The sequence below is a fragment of the Amphiura filiformis genome, chromosome 6, assembly GCF_039555335.1.
Source record: "Amphiura filiformis chromosome 6, Afil_fr2py, whole genome shotgun sequence".
In the NCBI taxonomy this organism is placed as follows: Eukaryota; Metazoa; Echinodermata; class Ophiuroidea; order Amphilepidida; family Amphiuridae; genus Amphiura; species Amphiura filiformis.
The window spans coordinates 73,350,646-73,371,692 of NC_092633.1; the positions used below are offsets into that span (position 1 = coordinate 73,350,646).

A 21,047-nucleotide genomic window follows, 5' to 3' on the forward strand; every position below is an offset into this window, starting at 1 on the left:
AGATGCTTGAGACGCGATAACATACGTCGAGTATAACCTCAAGGATAACGGTCTGTGACAAGATATAATCGGCAATATTACTGACCTCATCATCGTACGTTCCAAGATGAGGATGAGATGCTATAGATAAGAGTCCAAAATGAAGCTGAATTAATTTTCTTAGCAAATTTAAATTCGATCTCTGTAAACTAAAATTACGAAACAATTGAATATATGAATACAAAAGCCACCTAAGTCCATACTTTGGCCAAATTGAGTTAAGCATGGGAAATTGTTGCTATACATAGGCCTGTCATATACATGAAAGAACAACTCAAATTCATTCTCTGTGTCTATTGGGCATGTGAAAAATAGCATGTATGAAAGAATCACCCAATTCCATGATTTGAGTCTTGTAACACATTGATTGAAATCCAGTATGTATAAAAGTCCACTTGTAACACATTCATTGCTAGAGAATGACTTTTGAACAACAAATGGGTTTAATAAAGGAAAGTGCGTGGTTTATATTACATGGCAGAATGCTTATCAACATTATACATACCTGTGTGCTTTATTTTGTATTATCTTACTAGTGGTAATCTCATTCTAACATTGTTGTCTTTGTATATGATTCAAAAACCACCTCCAAAAGTCCAAAATTTAAAATGAACCCCACGAAGTCCCTGAAATGCTAATCGTCATACCTAATACAGGTTAATCCACTCATTTGCACGTAAAACTTACCATATTGACCAGGTAAATCTAACTGAAGGAATTAAAATGATACACGGGTTTTTCTCTCAAAATAACTTCGCATGGACTTAGGTGGCTTTTGTATTCATGTATTCAATTATACAGCAAAGATGTCAAATCTCGAGCGCACATTGCCGGCACATTATGACAGTTTGTAAATTTACAGTTTTTCTACCCAAGCACAAAACTGAGGACATCTATCAATTCTGTATCCTTGTAAGTGTTTTCTGTGATATTTTCTGTGAAAGTGATCTGTTTTGTGTGCATCAAGTTTCAGGAATATATGTGCATTCGTTCAGACAATGGCCTTGTCCCTTGTCTCAATTAGTTTAACGTTTCACATCTTTTGTAATTATCTAATTGGCACATTTACAACGCATGAAACGGTGCATGACTATCAACCTTCAATAATTTGAGAGACGCAAGTTAGATACGTTCTGCTTAATCTCGCATGTCTACCTGTAGCAAATAGGAAACGATTTCAAATCCCCTGTGTAAAAAATACCCAGGTAATCTAGCTTAAAACACTAATTAAAAGATTCTGACCAACTTATTTATTGGTTAATATAATAATTTTCGTGAAATGTCTATAGGCTTTTTCAATCAGATGAATTCGTAGTTTTTGTTTATTGTATAAACTGGACCGGAATTCTGTGTGGTAAGATTACAGAAAACCCCTTTTCATTAGCAAAAAATCGTTTTGATTGGTACACCTTGGGCCTATCTGTCAGTGTCGTAGGCAGGTGGGGGTGGGGCAGAGTGCGGATGCCTCATTCCTGACCAAACAAATCGAAAAAGAAAATCGGGAAGGCAAAGATAACAGAAATGGGAAAGGAGAAGAAGGCGAAGGCAAGAAGGTAAGAGGCACTTAAAAAACCGGTGTAGCATAAAAACTGTAAAGCTCTCTTTGCAATCAGATCAGGCCCCGTTACAGTCCAAAACCGTGAAGAAATAATTATTTTGCCCCTCCCTCCACCCTCCCATATCAAGAAGCTAACTGCGCCCCTGCTAAAGGTTTTGTATTTAGATTCAACCATTTTGAAACTTATTTTCAGTGTTTTATGTTCGTGTCATGAGACATCCTTTTCGTTCATTAATAAAGGAGCTGCGCTGCACGATCGATAACCAATTGGGTATACAGGTCAAGTATCAAGTTTTTACATCAAGAAAAAAGTAATATCCTCTATAGTTCATCGAGTGACCTAATTTATACCAAAAGAATTTGCAAAATGTTCCAATTTTTACACAGATTTTCGACCTTTTTTGATATTAGGCTTATGCTAACTTTCAAATAACACAAAAGGCTTGTTTTTTGATGGATCACAAAAATATTTCTTTCTATTGGTTACAATTACGTCGGTCATTCATTACACTACCATTTTTTACTGCAAGACGGTCTGTGAGCAGAATAAGGGGGACACATTCGTCCACGCCAAAATTTGAGATTTCTTGACACTTTCGATTTTTCTTCGATTTAAAAATCATTGTATTCTTTTCAACTCTATAAAGTCACATTCAACTGTCAGCTCAATTCAGGTACGCTTAGAAAGCACAGGCATGGAATATTCCAATCTATGTCAGATGTGTTATTAATCTATGGTTATTAATCTAAGGCGAATGCGAAATATTGTGATTACGCGCGCAACCTGCGTGTATGTGCACCGCAGTCAAGTCGCATTACGTATGGTGTTGGTGCCAGCAAACGTGTGTAAACAAAACAAATATTTGCAGTGAAAATGCCACTTAGATTTTAAAATTATTTTGAACTTTGGCACACTAAAAGCATACATTTTAGGATTGCTCGGTCCATGTATACGATATTTTGTGTATGAAATATGAAATATGACCTATTAGATGTTATAACTCCTGACCTAAGCACTGTAGAAAAATATGACAATTTGAGCTACTTTACAAAATGATAAGGTATAGCGCCGAGTCCCATTGTTCCCATTGCTCGTTCCACTATCCGTGCTCATGGTCAGTGAGGTCTGAAACCATATCTATAAATCATTTTAATTATTATAATTGCATATTTCACGTGTTTGAAGTGTGCTCGTCATCAATTAAATTAAAACAATGAATCTTCACCCAGTAGTTTGTAAGCGTAACCTGGATAGATCTAGATTCTTAGTCTGCGCCCAGAGAGCAAATAAAATAACGTTGTAACATAAATTATGCCCAAAATATAGGCCTTGTGAATATTAATATTATTTTTTGGTATACACGTGTGCGTGCATATAGCTTTCCCCAGAATAGCAGAACAAATTTCTGTCTCTTTAATTAAGTATAATATGTATGATATCAGCTGCATTTTAAAGCTGTTTTTTTAAGTTAAAGCCTTAATGTACGATTTCCGTCAAATTTTAATTTTGTTATTCTTTATTCAAAATGTTGAAATAATATTAGTAATATAAACTGCCGGGAAGGTTTGCTGTCCATTTTAAATTGAAATGACAAGGTAAAGTGAAGGAAACCCCACTGGTTATTTTGGCCATTTAACATGCAGTTCTATGGGAGGACATATTATCATAATTTTTAAATTATGATAATATGTCAAACTTTGCTCTGTTGACCTACAAAGACAACAAATTTGGCCGATTCCATTTAGGTGCAAGTTGGGACATATGTAAACATTACAAAGGTTTGAAAAAAGTTAACCAATTTCACATTATAAGATCGTACATTATGGCTTTAACAAGCCAAGTAAATCTGAAAATTGCAACGTGTCTGCGTACCATCGCGTCCGTGGGGGAAAACACTCAATATATTATGTGCTGTGAGTGACGCAGCAGACATAGGCTTACGAGTGGACAAACTCAATTTTGACCCTTTTAATTTAAAAATTCATTTTCATTAAATTTCTCACCGAATGTTCTTAGATAAATGGTCATTCAGAATTTGCAACAACATATTGAAACAGACTTTTCAATTTTGAGATATGAAACTTTAAAATTGGGTAATGTTGTTTTTGGACCACCCTGTAGTCAGATTGGGTTAATGTCCAGTTTTTTATGTTATGTTATAAAGCGATGACCACTTACGCTTCTACTAATACATTGGCGCATACGAGCGTGGGCTATCTCTCTACAGAAGAGTTCTCTATAGATCTGGTGAGGAATCTTGTATTACTTTTTCTAATAGGATGAAAACATCACACTTGAAAACATCACAAATCTTAGGAGACCTCCTTTGAGAATCTCAATAATTTCAGAGCATTGTGATTGCGCCAACTCATTATTAAGCAAGTTTGCACTATGTTTGATTACTTTCAAAATTACAATTTCCGTTGCATTAAGATTATCTTAGATGGAGATCTGGAGTATTTTATCATTTTCTTAATTAATTTAGTATAATGTAAAATGAAAAAGGAAGGGCTTTGTTAATACAGTCATGGACACAAGTTTGGAATATTTTTAATTGTTTGCATAACCCTGTTTTTAAGTGCAGATTTCTTACAATCAATGACCCACCAGCCATACAAAATGGTTCACGGGTGTCTGGCAAGATATTATGTACCATTCCATATCACACATTACGTATTGTAGGACAATGGCTTCTTAATTATGCCTGACCAATAAACCATCGGGCATCCTTTTTGCAGTTATTTTAGCGATATGATTCATAAGGTTGCATTGGCTTGTGCATTACCGTACTAAGAAACCAGCTTTACTTTGTTGCATTTGTCTGTTGTATACGATATTTCTGATCATAGGGTGCAAGTTGAGAGCAGATTTGTACGACAGTGTCCTTGACTTATGTAATCGCGGCTACAAACAGAAGGATATTGATGCCGCTTTAGGAATATCATAAGGTGGAGTTTCTAAAATTTTGAAGAAACTTCCCTATGAACTTATGGGTAGAAGTATGCCGCAGGTTAGGTAACATGGACAACCAACCAATCACCCTGCAGGAACTTACACACGCCTTTATTGCTTGCTGGCGAGATATTCCACAAGGAACCTTGGCAAACTTGGAATGCTACGTCGCGTACGTGACATTGAGCTGAAAAGGGTTGGACACACCAATTGAGTTGTGTTTTCTCTAGCAAGAGACTTATCTGAACAAGTCACAGTGAGAGTTTCAGTTTTTGTTTAAACAATCAGGCTTGCTAGTGTCTTTAATCTCATTTTGTGATACAAAAAGACCGCCAAAATGTGTTGCAATTGTGTGATTCTTCCATTGTAATGCGCTTCCTCAGGTATATCTTTGCTTAATTGACATACTTTGTGATGTAAAAAAAACATCTTAGGACATTGTATCTTTGAAGTGAATTCAACAGAGCACTACTCCAAAACAATAAAGCTGTTCTTATGATTGAAACTATATTTGATAGAAAAATAAAAAAATATTCAAAACTTATGTCAGTAGTAAATACGTCTTTAGGGACGTTCACTTCCGGTTCCGGGTCACGAGGTCAAAGGTCAACCCATGTCAAAAGTCAACAGGAAGTGGTCAAAGGTCAACCGGAAATACCGCCATTTTGAAAGGTCAACCGGAAATACCGCCATTTTGAATCGACGTTAATATTTAGGGACGTTAATATTTAGGGACATTAATATTTAGGGACGTTTGACAAACGATAAATAAAACAAACGAGAGAGAATTGTTACTTATTCTTTCACCTTTATTAAGAACATTTAAGAAATAATACTAATAATTAATCTTTATTCTTTATTATAATCTAACAACTACTTTTTACGGCTCGATTCCATAAAGGAGCGAGCGATTTGATTTACTAAATACTCTAAATCCGTCACTTCGAAATCAGCGTCGTACTTTTCGTTGATAAATTCATTGACCAGTATATCGTTGATCTCGGGGTCTTTGTAAAACATTCGAGCAATTTTTCGCGTGTCGTAACCGCGACAACGGTGATACAGGTAAAAGAGGCAAAATTGTCCGCACACGGTACTGTAATCACTTTGAAGCATTTTGGTATTATGATCATAATTCTCGACGTTAAGGGAATAACACGCAACGACGTACAAAGATGTTCAACTTTGGGATGTACGAAAATATATAAATTAAGTTTCCGACTTACCAAAACAGTACCGTTGTATCGTATATTCCACGATTATAAAATCCTTGACATAAACCAAAAAGTAATATGATTCATGAACGAGTATAATCCACGGTTATAATATTCCAGAGTACAGTCCCAAAAGCTGCGTAATCTTATTTATATAGTTATCGTGATCGTAAACTCGATATAAAGCACGGTGCATAGCGCACTTTCTACATAAGAGCTGAAAATGTCCAGAAACGAGGAAGTATTACTACGTGTCGATCCATCGCGGTTCGTTATTTTCCCGATTCAGTACCGCGACATATGGAAAATGTACAAGCGAGCGGAGGCGTCATTCTGGACGGTGACTGAAGTAGATCTCGCTAAAGATAAACCGCATTGGGAAAGTCTCAATGACGGGGAGAAGTATTTCATTTCTCACATCCTCGCTTTCTTCGCGGGTAGCGATGGAATAGTCGTCGAGAATCTAGCGACTCGATTCTGTAGCGAAGTACAAATTCCCGAAGCGAGGTTCTTCTACGGATTTCAGATCATGATGGAAAACATTCACTCGGAAATGTATAGTTTGCTTATAGATACCTACATCGAAGACAAACGCGAAAAAGCGCACTTACTCAACGCCGTGGAAACTATACCGGTCGTGAAAAAGAAAGCCGAATGGGCTCTACGTTGGATCAACGACGACGAGGCCACTTTCGCCACGAGACTCGTTGCGTTCGCCGTCGTCGAAGGGATTTTCTTCTCCGGATCATTCGCCGCGATATTCTGGTTGAAAAAAAGAGGTTTGATGCCCGGTCTGACTTTTTCCAACGAGCTCATCAGTCGCGACGAGGCGTTGCACTGCGATTTCGCTTGTTTATTATTCTCGTACATGGACCAAAAACCATCGGTCGAAACGACGCTGAAAATCGTACGAGAAGCGGTGGCGATTGAACGTGAATTTATGACGGAGGCTTTAAAATGTTCACTGATAGGAATGAACGAACGTCTAATGGTTCAATACATAGAATTCATCGCCGATCGTTTACTGGTCGAACTGGGTTACGAAAAATTCTATCGCGTGAACAACCCTTTCGATTTTATGGAAAATATTTCTCTCGAAGGTAAGACGAATTTCTTCGAAAAACGCGTCGGTGAATACCAAAAGGCAGGCGTTATGGCGACGGAAGAGGAGCAACGGTTTACTCTCACGGCTGAATTTTAACGAGTTACGTTCCAATGTAACGCCGATATTATTTGCGAGGCAAGTTTTTTAACTACGTTAAAAACGCGATTAATGTATCGGATGAAATATCCAACAAATTGAGAGCATTCAACAAACATTTACGACCGTTAAAAACATTTGCGAACGTGACGTCATTACAAAACACGACCGGAGGAAAATACACAACAAATCGAGAGTATTTAATAACGTTTTTTTTAACAACGAGTCTCGTTCCGATTTAACTGCACTAATATTTACAACCTGTGGATAATTTGGCGATTCAAGAAACAACGCGCATTACGGCCGTTAATAAAACCGACCGTTAAAAACACGATCGGTGGATAATTTGGCGACTCAAGAATCAACGAGTCGCGCTCCAATTTACCGGCGTTTAAATTGTAACAGTTTACGAGGCGTGACAATTTGTTGTTGAAGCGATTTTAAGCACCGGTTTCAACGTCGTTCAAAAATACGATTCATGCATCGGAGAAAAATATCCAACAAAGCGAGAGTATTCAACAAACATTTGTGGCCGTGTCGCCGCTAAAAACACGTTAAGAAGCGCTGATTGTAACGTCACGCGATGGGTAATTTAACGAGTCAAGAAACACCCAACCAAACGACTAACAAAAAAAAAAAACACGACCCATTAATCGGTGGCTAATGTTGGTGGATAACGATAGGTGGACAATGTTTTTTTTTTTAAACAACGCTCCAATTTACCGCCGCTAATATTTGTGACTAGGCGTTGCAACGTGCTTTCGTTCGTTAAAACACGGTCGGTGGTTGATTTGGCGTGTCAGCTAATCAACAAGTTAACAACTAGTCTCGCTCCAATTTACCGCCGCTAATATTTGTGACTAGGTGTTGCAACGTGTTTTCTCTCGTTAAAAACACGATCGGTGGTTGGTTTGGCGTGTCAATTAGCCACGCGTCTCGTTCTAATTTGTGTTTTCGCTCGTTAAAACATGTTCGGTGGATAATTGGGCAAGTAACCAAATAACCAACTAATATCGCATCGTAACGACGTTCAAATTGACCGTTTTATTCTCATACATCGCGCAAATTTACGGACGCCAACAGGTTTGAATCGTAACGATCGGTTTTTTAACGTGCTTTTCGTTTCAATCGCCGGAAAAAACCAAATTGTGAACATTTACGACGTATTGTCGTTTCAAAAGAAAAACGGGACAAGTTGGACAGAGTGTATAAATACAGGAGTGAGCAGTATTAACTTCAGTCCTTGACACGATTTCAATCCGATCAGTATGGCAAGTCATCAGCAGCAGAGTGGATCTTGCGCTACGGAAAAAGGGGTATCCAGCAATACTTTTAAGGAAACGAAAGTTTTTGGCGAATGGAATGATGACGATGATCTCTCTTATTATAACGATCAATTAGCGAAGATAGCGGAGGATACCGATTATGAAAATTTGGACCTTCGTAAGAAAGAACCGTTCCACCCATCCTCCAACCATGGTCTGGGAAAGGATAAAAGAGCTTGGGAAAAAAGAGCGAGATCAACTCCTTACGAGAAAATACACACCATGGAACAAAGGCCCGAAACAACATGGAAATTACCGGCCTTTCCATCGGATCGTGAAATGCTTCGAGTTCCTATTAGGGAAGACCGACACATCGTAATTCAAACGTTTAGAGATCAAATTTATATCAACATCCGAGAATATTACAAGCATAACGCTACCCAGAAATGGATGGCGAGTCAGAAAGGTATCAATTTGAGTCTACAAGATTGGAACGTTTTGAAAAAAGTGTCACCCAAGATAGATAGCGCCGTACAGGCAATGCGTCAGAAAAAACAAATTCGTGACGGAAACGGAGAGATGCGATGAACGTTGGAATACAACGCTCTAACTACGATAGTTTAACGATTAATAAAAAATAATAAATCAATCCAGAATTTGTGACTTACCGGCACGTAGGTTCTCCCGCAATATATCTATCTAAGTAGATCTACACGATATAAATCCAATTAGGTATAGAATACTATATAGTAAATCCAACAAAGGTATATTATTCCATTAATATATTTCCGATATCGCTGTAAAAGTTTGGTAAAAAAGCACAACGTTTAATAAAATCAAGAAGCTAAAAAAGAAATCGTTGTTTTGTTTAGTCTTTTTAATCTCTTTCTTCTTTTCGTCCATTATTCCATTAATATATTTCCAATATCGTTGTAGGTTTGGTAAAAACACAACACGTAATAAAATAACGAAAATAGCGACGGGTACATGGTCGAGTTTAAATAATTTAGCACTGCGCGATATAACGATGCTCTCTCTCCAAAGTCTTACGGTCGAGTGATGACGTCATACACTTCGAGCGATGATATAGTGCAGCACGTTGAACCGTTCACGTCCACACACCACGTGAGATCGTGTCACTCGCTACAATAGTTATCGAGCGATGACGTCGAGTGTTTCATAACGAACATATATAAAACGATGGTGTCTACGAATAATTTTTCATTCCTGGAATGAGCGGCACAATCTACGGAATAGAATGGATCGTTTAATCAACGATTGTCAGTCTATAGAAGAGTTGGATTTTCTCATCGGTCAGGGTTTAGATGACGACTTGTACCAGTTGGCGTTAAACAAACTATTTGAGTTGACGACGCAGGGAGAGAGAAACTATAGCGGTAATGATGCGTCGAACGAAATTGTTGAAGAAATTAAATCTTCATACGATGTTGAGCGGTTGAACGAAATAATTAATTCGGATGGATGGCAAACGGATGTTTCCACTCTCGCTTTCCAGAGAATATTGGATCTTACACCAGACGTAACGAATATTGAACCGATCATAGATGATGATGATCCGTTATCGGATATGGTGGGTGGTGAAAATCTCGTAACAACCGATGAAAACGTAAGTAGAATTTATGAAACATTCTTTGTTTTATTTTATTCATTATTATTTTTTACCATTCTTTAACGAAATTTATATGATCATATGTATTCTTCTGTACCAAATTTTATACGGATTGTGATTCTTTTTAGATTAAATATTATTTTCTTTTACCATTTTTTAACGTATTTTATTTAATATAATAATAATAATTATAATAATATACATTCTTCTATACCAAATCCTATGCAGATCGCGACTGGTGATACGTCTACAACGCGTAAACGACCCGCTAATGACACCATGGATGACTTAATAAATGAAGAAGAAGAGGAGCCTAAAGAAACGAATGAAATAGCGCCGGAACCCAGCGTGTCGGGTAACATCTCTCAATACTACGCCATCGAGACCCTTAATGCCAAACACGTTAAGAAATTTAAAGCCACGTCGACCGATTACGGGTTACGATTGAGAAATTTAGACGATCGGTTCGCCGTCGATAGCATCCCGTTACTGTCGAATATTATAGACGATGTATTGGATCGTGTCACCGACGGTGTCCGACCTAGGGATATGATCAGAATTGTCCTACAAGCTCCAAGTCTGGAAAAACCGATCAATCTACCTTTCATCAAGAAAGATGACTTAACCATAGACCGATTTATGGCCCGTATAGAACACGTCTTACAATCCAAAAAAGACCTGAAACTAAACAGCGATATGGAAATCAACGTCGTCCATATGGAGATGCCCGAAGGGGTAAACCAAACAGAAAGATGCTCCAAACGTGGGACGAGAAGAAGAAGGATTGGCGTTGTATCATCGATATTACCAACCAGAGCGACAACATGTGTCTCGCGCGAGCTATCGTGACGGGTATCGCTAAACACGAGCTTGGATGTAGAGAATGGATTTGGAGAAGTATACGAGATGGAAAGTTACACCAGGAACAAAGGGCTAAAGCTTTACACGACAAAGCGAATGTCAAGTTTGAGTCTTGTGGATTGGAACAAGTAGAAAGGTTTCAGAAAGTGGTTCCCGATTACCAACTCTGCGTCGTCTCCAAAGACCAATTTAACAAGATTATATACAAGGGTCCTCCGAAAGACAAAGGCATCTATCTCCTGTATAACAACCATCATTTTGACCTGATTACGTCCATGGCTCCCTATCTTAACCGAAATTATTGGTGTCACCCGTGCAGGAAGGGATACGATAACAAAGGATTTCATCGCTGCGAAACCTCTTGCAAGATTTGCCATTCAGGAAACTGTCGAACGTCCGACGATGTCGACGCCTGGACCTACTGTTCGGACTGTAAGCGGTATTTCAAATCATCCGCGTGTTTCGAGAACCATAAGAAAAACGGTTCGGGCGTTTCGAGGTTCGGCACGATATGTAATCAATATTACAAGTGCGAAAAGTGCGATAGAGTCGTCAATAGAAATTGCTTGAAAAAAGAAGCGAAACACGACTGTACGGATCTGTGGTGCCACGTTTGTCAAGGTAACTTTCCCGCCGGACATAAATGTTACATCAAACCCTGCGAAGTAAAGGAAAACGGAAAAGAAGACGATACGCCATTCTGCTATATCTTTTTCGACGTTGAAAGCCAGCAGGACACGGGAATCCATAAGCCGAATCTCTGCGTCGCCCAGAAAGTGTGCGAATCGTGCGCCGACCGACCTCTCCTAGAACCGTGCGACGTTTGCGGGGAAGATAAAGAGATGATTTTCAAAGGAGAGAGTTGTATGGAAGAGTTTTGCTTATGGCTTTTCAAGGGAGAGAGTCACAAACACGCCCGATGTATGGCCCATAACCTGAAAGGGTACGATGGTTATTTCATCCTGCAATTCCTGTACGAGAACGCCATCAAACCGAAAGTCATCATGAACGGGGCGAAAATTATGTCCATCACCGTACCCGGCCCCGACATCGTGTTCAAGGACAGCCTAAATTTCTTTCCGATGCCTTTGTCCAAACTCCCCAAGAGCTTCGGCATCAAAGAATTATGCAAAGGTCATTTTCCCCATTTCTTCAATACGAAAGACAACGAGAATTACCGAGGGGAGCTACCTGCCGCTGAATTCTTCGATCCAGAGGGAATGTCGGAAGGCGGTAAAGATCAGTTCTTGGCTTGGCACACTGCCGAAAAAGAGAAGGGTTTGGTGTGGGATCTGCAAGAGGAACTCTTGAAATATTGCGTCAGCGACGTCGATATCCTTCGTCGGTGTTGCATGAAATTCCGCGACATGTTCATGAGAGTGACGAAAAAGAAAGAAGACGATCCCGGAGTAGACCCTTTAGATAAACCCCTCACTATCGCTGCCGCTTGCAATTTGGTATTACGAAGAAACTTTCTTCAACCAAACACTATAGCCATTATTCCACCGCACGCGTACGGTCCGAACCAAAACTTTTCTCTCGACTCCATACGATGGTTGAATCACGTGTCTATCGAGGAAGACATTGAAATACAACACGCGATGAACGGGGGAGAAGTGCGGTTGAATGGAAGAGTGACAGTCGATGGCTTTTGTTCGGAGAAACGCCGAATCTATTCCTATCACGGCTGTCTGTTTCACGGATGTCCCGACTGCTACGACGGGGATACTCTGAACCCAATCTCCAAGAAACCCATGGCTGAACTCTACAGGATAACTCTGTTCCGAAAGCAACAACTGGAGAGCAACTACCCCGGGTACGAGATTATAGAAATGTGGGAACATGAATGGAAGGGGATTTGGAAAGATTTACCCACCGACGTGAAACTACAGATCGAGGTTCCAGCTCATTTCGAACCCTTGGATCCGAGAGAGAGCCTGTACGGAGGCCGCACCGAAGCGACAAAACTCTTCCATCAAGTCAAAGACGGAGAGGTCATCAGATACTTGGACTTTACTAGGTAAGTCGAATCGCCCAGTCCTTAAACTAATCATTTCGATTCATGTATTTTTAACTAGTTGACATTGCTAGGTAAAAAGAATAATAATAAGACATGACTTATTTTTGTTCCAATTTTTTGTTTCTTTTAGCCTCTATCCCTGGTGCAACAAGTACCGCCCTTATATCGTAGGTCATCCGAAGATCTACACGAATAACTTCAAGGATATCTCGTCTTACTTTGGGCTGATACGGTGCACGGTCCTACCCCCTAGATGGCTTTTTCATCCCGTCCTACCGGCGAGATGTCACGGCAAATTGATGTTCGCCCTGTGTGGAACGTGCATGGAGGAGAAACGACAAGCCTACTGCCCTCATTCGGATAAAGCCCGAACGATCCGGGGTACGTGGGTTACCCTCGAAGTAGAGAAAGCCGTGAAGATGGGATACGTCATCGACAATATCGAAGTCGTGTGGGACTGGGAACAACGCGCGGAGTACGATAAAGCGACCAAGACGGGCGGTCTGTTCACCGAGTATATAGACCAATTTCTCCAATTGAAACAGGAAGCTAGCGGCTATCCAGACTGGTGCGAGTCCCCCGAAGACAAGGAGCGTTACGTCGAAGAATACTACGAAAACGAAGGGATACGACTGGACTCCGAGAATATCGAGAAGAATCCTGGCATGAGGTCGCACGCCAAGAAGTGCATGAAAAGAATGTGGGGTAAAAAAAAAAAAAAAATTAATAAAAAAAAAAATTATAACCCGTACACACATTATCATCCTTTCATGTACGTACTCTTAGCAAAATTCTCATTTTAATTTACTATTATTTTTACAGGTAAATTCGCTCAAAGATCCAACATGAGTCAGACGGTGATACTAGACGACCCCTCGGAAGTATACAAGTTATTGACTAGCGATAGCGTCACCGTCGACAATATTCGACTCATCAACGACGAAGTCATCGAAGTGACCTACAGGGAAGATGGAAACTTTGCCCGAATTAATCCGAACACCAACGTCGTCATCGCAGCGTTCACGACTTGTCACGCCAGACTCAAACTGTACGAAGTTCTGGAAAAGTTGGGAGATCGCGCCATGTACCAGGATACGGGTAAGACACTTCTTCCAATAATTAATTTAAAAAAATTAATATTTTAAGTAAATAATTTTAAAAAATTAATATTTTAAGTAAATGAATAAAAAAAATCCCCCCGCCCGGGTTCGAACCGGGGACATTTCGAACTACGGTCGAACGCTCTACCGACTGAGCTACGCGGGGCAGACAGTCACTCGAACGATTAATTTGTACTTGTACCTCCTTTTTACTTTTTACAGATAGCGTCATTTTCCTCACGCGTCCCGGTGAGTGGGAACCCCCTATCGGCGATTATCTGGGCCATTTGACGGACGAGGTTGACCCCAAAGACGGTAATCACATATCTACTTTCGTCACGGGTGGCTGCAAAAATTACGTATACAAATTGGATACGGGCAAGACGGTGATGAAAGTGCGCGGGATCACCTTGAACGTCCGTAATTCCGAGATGGTAAATTACTCCACCCTGGAACGTATGGTACGAGGTTTGAAGTCGACGGAAGCAAGCGAACGAGAAGAAAGGGTAACGGTAACCGATCCTCATCGAATCGTGCGTAACGTTAAAACCAAAAATATCGAGAGTCGGGTATCGAAGAAAGATTACCGAGTGGTCTTCGATAAGAGATGGATCGTGAACGGTTTCGAAACGTTACCGTACGGGTACGGAGTCTATAAAGGGGACGTTTAACGAGAGATTCTATCATTTACTATCGAGATGGAACAGTTGGAACACGTACGCGAAGATCCTCCTACCCCGTGTCTCTGTAAAGACAATTTGAAAAAATATTCGACTTTTCCTATATTAGGGCTGGCTCTTCTTCTCCTCACCAACACGGCTTTGACCATCACGCGACATCAAGGTGAGACGAGCGTCAATCTCTGTCACAATTTCACTCTGCCCTCCGACCTTCCTTCCTTACGTCTAGCTCGAACGAACGTCACTAACGTCAAGTTTAGGGAAGACTCGACGCACTGTCTCCCCCAACACACTCTTCACTTGGGAAAGGATATATACCTGAGCGTCTGCGACTATCGCGACAGTATTCGCGTGGACATCAGACGGTTCACGGGTGACGTAAAAGGCGAAGGAATTCTACCTACGATACGCGGTATTTACCTCTCTAGGGAACAGTGGCGAGTGCTAAAAGTTAACGTAAATTTCGTGGATTTTGTCATCGGGAAACTCGACGAAGGTTAAATCATGGATGCTAGACTCATTCATCCTTACACTGCCATTGTTTCGGGACCTACGGGTTCGGGGAAAACTCAATTCGTCAAACGAATGATATCGGCCGGCGAAACGGTCGTAGACGGTCCTCCCGACAAGATTATTTGGTTGTACGGGGAATACCAGGCAGCGTACGACGAGATGCGTGAATCCGTGGATAATATACGTTTTATAGAAGGATTTCCTCAGGATATGGAATCTCTGATCGATCCTTCGAAACGAAACCTCGTCGTGATCGACGATCTCATGGCGGAATTATCCGGAGACACCAGGGTGATGAACATGTTTACGAAAGGATCTCATCATCGCAACATGTCCGTCATTTTCATCGTGCAGAATCTCTTTTTGGCGTCCAAACAATTTCGCACCATCTCGCTGAACGCTCACTACATGATTCTCTTCAAAAACCCGAGAGATAACTCGCAGATTGTACATCTAGCCAAACAGATCTTTCCCGGACGCGTCAAGTTCGTGCAAGAGAGCTTCGTGGACGCTACCCAACACCGATACGGATACTTATTGGTGGATCTGAAACCAACGACCCCAGAAGATTTACGATTACGCACCGATATCTTCGACGGGTTGCGACAAACCGTCTACGTGCCGAGAGTATAAATGTCGTCGCGCGCGTCGCTCACGTTCATTCTTCTACAAACATGTCAAAGAGACTGAAGCAGAACGCCGACGCTCTCCGCTACTTGGTTAAATGTAATCCTCGTCAGAGGAAAGCCATCATACATCACGCCGACAATAGTCTGGTAGATTCGTTGTGCGAATGCGCGCTCAACGTACTCAAGGGACACGTTCCGCTAAACGTTAAACAGAAGAAGAAACTTTCGATTCACAAACAACGTTTACGATCCTTAAGTAATAAAAAGGTGGCGCGCAAACGAAAGAGAGCCATTCTTAACCAGAAGGGTGGATTAGTCGGAGCTCTTCTAGCCCCCGTCCTAGGCACAATCGTAAGTCTATTGCTCAAGAAAAGAAAATGAAACACGCTAAAAAGATGATCCTCATTGACCCTCGTGAATTGGACAGAATAAACACCATGGTCTCCGATCGGGCTAGAACTAACGACGCGACGGGTGGAACCGAAAACGATACGAAACGTGTTCTGGACCGTACGGATCTTTCGTTGCACGACATGATGCAACTGTACCATCAAACTCTCCAACGATATCTGAAGAAGGATAAACGTAGCAGAAAGGAACCGTTGAACATATTGTTGAAACGCGAGGATCGCAAACAAGAAAATTCTGAAACATCAGTGGAAAGTTTCGACGACGCTGAAACGGAGGTTGATAAAATCGAACCAATCGCTTCCCCGCAACGAGTTGACGACGCCGTAGAATCGGAATTATTGGAAACTTTACCCGCCTCTTTCGAAACCAAAGCCAAGGCGTTCTTGAAGAATCTAAAACGTAATAGACCAAACGGCATCCTAGATTGGTCCCCTGAAGGAGAAATCATCGTGTCGGGTACGAGAGTACAAGGATCTAATCTGGTAGATCTTGTACACGACGCGTTGAGAAATCGAAAAGGATACAAGAAACCGTTTGGCTGGGAATTGTTTAACGAAGCGTTAGCTCGCAACAACACTCCGGAATCTCTCATCACCAATACGGCTAGACGTAACGCTTTGCGCGATCGTAAAAATAAAGAACCGGGAGGAAAATCTGACGATTCCGAAGGGATATCGAGCGTTACCCCAAAACGAAGACGCAGCGCGAGAACCCGGAAGCGTCGTAAATCCTCCCTGAATAGAAACATGTGGGAGATTTATTAATCTTTCGCAAAATAGGGCAAAATAAAAGTTTTAAACGTAACAAAATGAATAAAATGTCGTTGTTTCCGTTTTATTCGTCATAGCGTCTCTGGACTGACCATGGATAGGGACGTGGACGATTACTTGAAGAGTTTATATTACGACGTGTCGGGTCCGGGTAGTCTCGGGGGTATAGAAAGATTGTACAGAAAGGTTAAACGAGAAGGCAAGTTTCGTCTGACTAGACGCGATATCGAGAATTGGCTCCTTACCCAAGACGCCTACACTCTGCATAAACCTAGTAGGAGGAGATTTCCCAGAAATATTTATTTCTCGGACGGTATCGACCAAACGTGGCAGATCGATCTCGTAGAATTTCAGAAATTGGTCAGATATAATCGCGGATATAAATTCGTCCTCACCTGCATCGACGTGTTTTCGAAATTTGCCTGGGCGCGATCCTTGAAGGACAAGAAAGGTCCTACCGTCGCAGCGGCGTTGAAAAATATTTTCGAGGAAGGAAGACAACCTACACAGTTACAGAGCGATAAAGGGAAAGAATTTCTAAACAAAGACGTGCAAAAGCTCTTGAAAGATAAAAATATCCATTTCTTTACCACTCAGAACCCCGATACCAAAGCGGCTATCGTGGAAAGGTTTAATCGAACTTTAAAAGATCGTATTTTCAGGTACTTTACGAGAACGAATAGTTCCGAGTATCATCGCATCTTGCGAGACGCGGTCAACGGTTACAACGCCAGCTACCACCGCTCCATCAAACAAAGTCCCGCCAGCGTTAACAAAGACAACGAAAGCGCCGTATGGAAGACCTTGTACGGAAAATATAAACGTTCGAGAAAACCGAAAAAGCATAATCTCCCCGAGGCCGGCGACCTGGTCCGCATCTCCGTCGAAAAACTTCCTTTCAGAAAAGGGTATCTACCTCAATGGTCCGAGGAACTGTTCGTGGTGGCGAAAAGGATCGACAGACGAGTACCTGTGTACGTGTTGAAAGATTTCAACGACGAAGAAATCGAAGGCACCTTCTACGGTCGGGAGATCCAAAAAGTCACCAAGGACAAAGACGGTCTGTTTAAAGTGGAGAAAGTCATACGAAAGAGAAAACGTCAAGGCGTTACCGAATATTTCGTCAAATGGTTAGGTTGGCCCGACAAGTTTAACAGTTGGGTCGTGGATTTGGAAGATTCTGTATAATACACGCGCGTAACTGCCTCCAATCATCACTCTTAGTTCAACATCCGATCATGGCGGTCGACGCCGGAGAATTTTACGTTACGTTACCCAGCAACAGTTCCTTCGATTATTACCCCGACAATACTCTGAACGATTTCACCACCAAGTTATTCAAGCCTATCGACCTCTACGGTGATTGGGAAGTCGCTCTGACCGAAATTTCGTTCCCTCACTCGTTCTACAATATCGTCGAACCTTTCAATAACGTAGTCTACAGCGGAGATGGGACGGGAAGTAACCTCAAAATGTTTACCATTCCGCAGGGTTATTACCAAAACCTGGAAGAGTTATCCCTAACCATACACGAGCTCATGGACGATCTCGGAAAAGAGAACGTGAAAATAACCGTGAATAAAAACACTCAAAAGGTCAAAGTGAGACTCCAGAACAACGCCTTTATCGAATTACATCGGCAGCTCTTGTCCATCCTCGGATTTACGAAAAGGGACACCCTGATCGACGAAACTACCGAGGCGGATTTACCCATGGATCTAAACGGAGGGTTATACTCTTTGTACCTCTACACCGATATCGTCGAAGATCAGATCGTGGGGGACGCGTTCGTGCCCCTCTTACGTTACGTTCACATCGATAAACGCGACGGCGGGGAAGTCGTTACGCGTACTTACCAATCCCCTCATTTCGTCAAGGTAAAGATGAAACGTTTCGATACCATCACCATGAGTGTCAGGCAAGACACGGGCGAGAAGATTCTATTTCAACGCGGTAAGATCATCGTCAAGTTATGTTTCAGAGCCGTCAAAACGGGATTCTTTAAAAGGTAAAACGTTACGATATTGACGTCATTATCATCATGGTTGGCAGACAACAAGGAGGTTACGTCCAGACGGGTCGCGGAGATTTTCCCGTTTTTAGGGGATCCCGAATGCAAAGGGGGTACGGGTTAGGAAGTATTCTTTCCGGAATGTTCAGAGCGGCCGTTCCTTTACTCAAACGTGGCGCTCAAAAGTTGGGTAAAGAAGCCCTTAGAACTGGAATCAACGTGGGTCAAGACGTATTAAGCGGTCAAAATTTAAGAACCTCCGCTCGACAACGCGGTCTGGAATCGGTACGAAACGTTCTTTCATCCAAGAAAACGACCGTAAAGAAGAAGAGGAATCAGCGTCGATCGTCTAAACAACCCGCTCGAAAAGGTATAAAGCGAAAGACTACCGGAAAATCGGTCATTTCATCGCGAGCTAAGCGAGCGAAAAGACCTCTGGATATCTTCGACCGTTAAGTCTACGTTACGCCAAAATGTCTCTCGTCAGTAACCACTCCTGTCCCTGTTCTAAAACGGAAACGGATCTATTCAGCGTTCCACCGACTCAGACCGATATACTCAGCAGTCAATTTCTCGAATATAAACCGTTGAACGCCGTGACGTCAGATGGACCGTTGGAATTTACGGTACCGGGATCTCCGGATGGTTACTTGGATCTGTCGCAAACTCAACTGTACATCAGGGCAAAAATCACATTACCCGATGGAGCCGATATACCGCAAGACGCCCCGGTCGGACCTACGAACCTGTTTTTGCATTCGATGTTCAATCAGGTGGACGTCCACTTGAACGATAGAATGGTCAGCGTCGCTTCCAACACTTACGCCTATCGCGCCATGATAGAAACTCTACTCACTTACGGATCGGACGCTACGAGATCGCACTTGACATCGTCGCTCTTCTACAAAGATACCCCTTACAAAATGGACATCTGCGACCCAGCGCTAATAGACGATGAAGCTAACGTCGGACTGAAGAAACGCGCTCAGTTTACCCATAATAGTCGAGTGGTGGATATGGTCGGAATGATTCATTCGGACATTTTCTGTCAGGAAAAGTTTCTATTGGGAGGCGTAGACCTCAAACTCAAACTTCACAGGAGCAAAAATGAATTCTGCCTACTGAGGGGTATTAGACCTCAAATCCAACAACCCGCGTATAAAGTGCAGATCATGGACGCCACTCTCTTCGTAAGGAGCGCTAAACTGAATCCGACATTGACCATGTCTCACGCCAAAGAGTTGGAACGCGGAGTTACCGCCAAGTACCCTATTCGTCGCGTGGACGTCAAGAGCTTTTCGATCCCGCAAGGTAACCTTTCCTTTGTCCGCGAAAGCCTTTTTACGGGACAGATACCCAGACGTATCATCTTTGGACTCGTTGATAATACCGCCTACAACGGAGCGTACGCCAAGAACCCGTATTTCTTCAAACATTTCAACTTAAACTACCTCGCTCTACACTGCAACGGAGAAACCATTCCGTGGAAACCCCTCAGACCTCGTTTCGAAGAAGCCGACGCTCAGCCTACCCTGCAAGGACATATAATGGCTTACCAGACGTTGTTTCAAGGCACAAGCAACTTGCACAAGGACCGAGGCGTACAGATAGCCAGGGAGGATTACGCTGGCGGATACACTCTGTTCGCCTTTGATCTATCGCCGGATGCCTCTGACGACGCTCATCTCAACCTTTTACGCAACGGATCGGTTCGTCTCGAATTACAGTTCCAAGTACCACTTCCTAACACGGTCAATCTGGTCGTCTACGCCGAGTGGGATTCCATGCTGGAAATTACCAAATCTCGCAGCATTGTCATCGATTACGATCATTAAGATGGATACGGTCGATCTCCTTCGATGCGTCAAATCCGATCCTATCGTACGCGACATATTCGGAAATGTTTTACCCAGGGATAAACTTCCTACCAAGATCGAGAAACCTTTTCCTCGAGCGTACATCGTTAACACGGATACCAGTAAGGAACCTGGGAAACATTGGGTCGCTTTTTACTTCGAAAACGAACATTGCGCCGATTTTTTCGACTCTTACGGAAACGCTCCCGAACGTCTAGCTTTTGAATTTGAGACTTTTTTAAAACGTAACGTAGAGAATTACGAACATAACGTCAAAAGACTTCAAGGAGATTACAGTACCGTCTGCGGACAATTTTGCCTCTTTTACCTCTATCA

The 21,047-nt window shown here is 41.9% G+C and overlaps 3 protein-coding genes, 1 non-coding gene and 1 pseudogene across 4 annotated transcripts; 4 read left to right on the forward strand and 1 right to left on the reverse strand.

The window, feature by feature from the left end:
• Positions 1–5,886: 5,886 nt before the first annotated feature.
• On the forward strand, positions 5,887–6,965 carry LOC140154331 (ribonucleoside-diphosphate reductase subunit M2 pseudogene; annotated as a pseudogene).
• Positions 6,966–11,563: 4,598 nt separating this feature from the next.
• LOC140154760 (uncharacterized) lies at positions 11,564–14,512 on the forward strand. Its single transcript, XM_072177327.1, has 4 exons — positions 11,564–12,741; positions 12,872–13,446; positions 13,564–13,839; positions 14,064–14,512. Exons 1-4 carry the CDS (start codon positions 11,564–11,566, stop codon positions 14,510–14,512), a joined length of 2,478 nt encoding a protein of 825 aa, XP_072033428.1.
• Trnay-gua (transfer RNA tyrosine (anticodon GUA)) lies at positions 13,935–14,007 on the reverse strand. The gene has a single exon. It is a non-coding gene; the product is annotated as a tRNA-Tyr (tRNA).
• A 2,425-nt stretch (positions 14,513–16,937) lies between the features above and the next one.
• On the forward strand, positions 16,938–18,032 carry LOC140154761 (KRAB-A domain-containing protein 2-like). Its single transcript, XM_072177328.1, has one exon. It carries the CDS (start codon positions 16,938–16,940, stop codon positions 18,030–18,032), a length of 1,095 nt encoding a protein of 364 aa, XP_072033429.1.
• Positions 18,033–19,328: 1,296 nt separating this feature from the next.
• LOC140154762 (uncharacterized protein F54H12.2-like) lies at positions 19,329–20,690 on the forward strand. The gene has a single exon (XM_072177329.1). The coding sequence runs from the start codon at positions 19,329–19,331 to the stop codon at positions 20,688–20,690; it is 1,362 nt and encodes a 453-aa protein (XP_072033430.1).
• The last annotated feature ends 357 nt before the right edge of the window (positions 20,691–21,047 follow it).

Coding starts and splice junctions, on each gene's coding strand:
- LOC140154760 (XM_072177327.1), top strand. CDS start 11,564: ATGATTTTCAAAGGAGAGAGTTGTATGGAAGAGTTTTGCTTATGGCTT. Junction 12,742..12,871: donor AGATACTTGGACTTTACTAG/GTAAGTCGAATC, acceptor TGTTTCTTTTAG/CCTCTATCCCTGGTGCAACA. Junction 13,840..14,063: donor CGCCATGTACCAGGATACGG/GTAAGACACTTC, acceptor TACTTTTTACAG/ATAGCGTCATTTTCCTCACG.
- LOC140154761 (XM_072177328.1), top strand. CDS start 16,938: ATGGATAGGGACGTGGACGATTACTTGAAGAGTTTATATTACGACGTG.
- LOC140154762 (XM_072177329.1), top strand. CDS start 19,329: ATGTCTCTCGTCAGTAACCACTCCTGTCCCTGTTCTAAAACGGAAACG.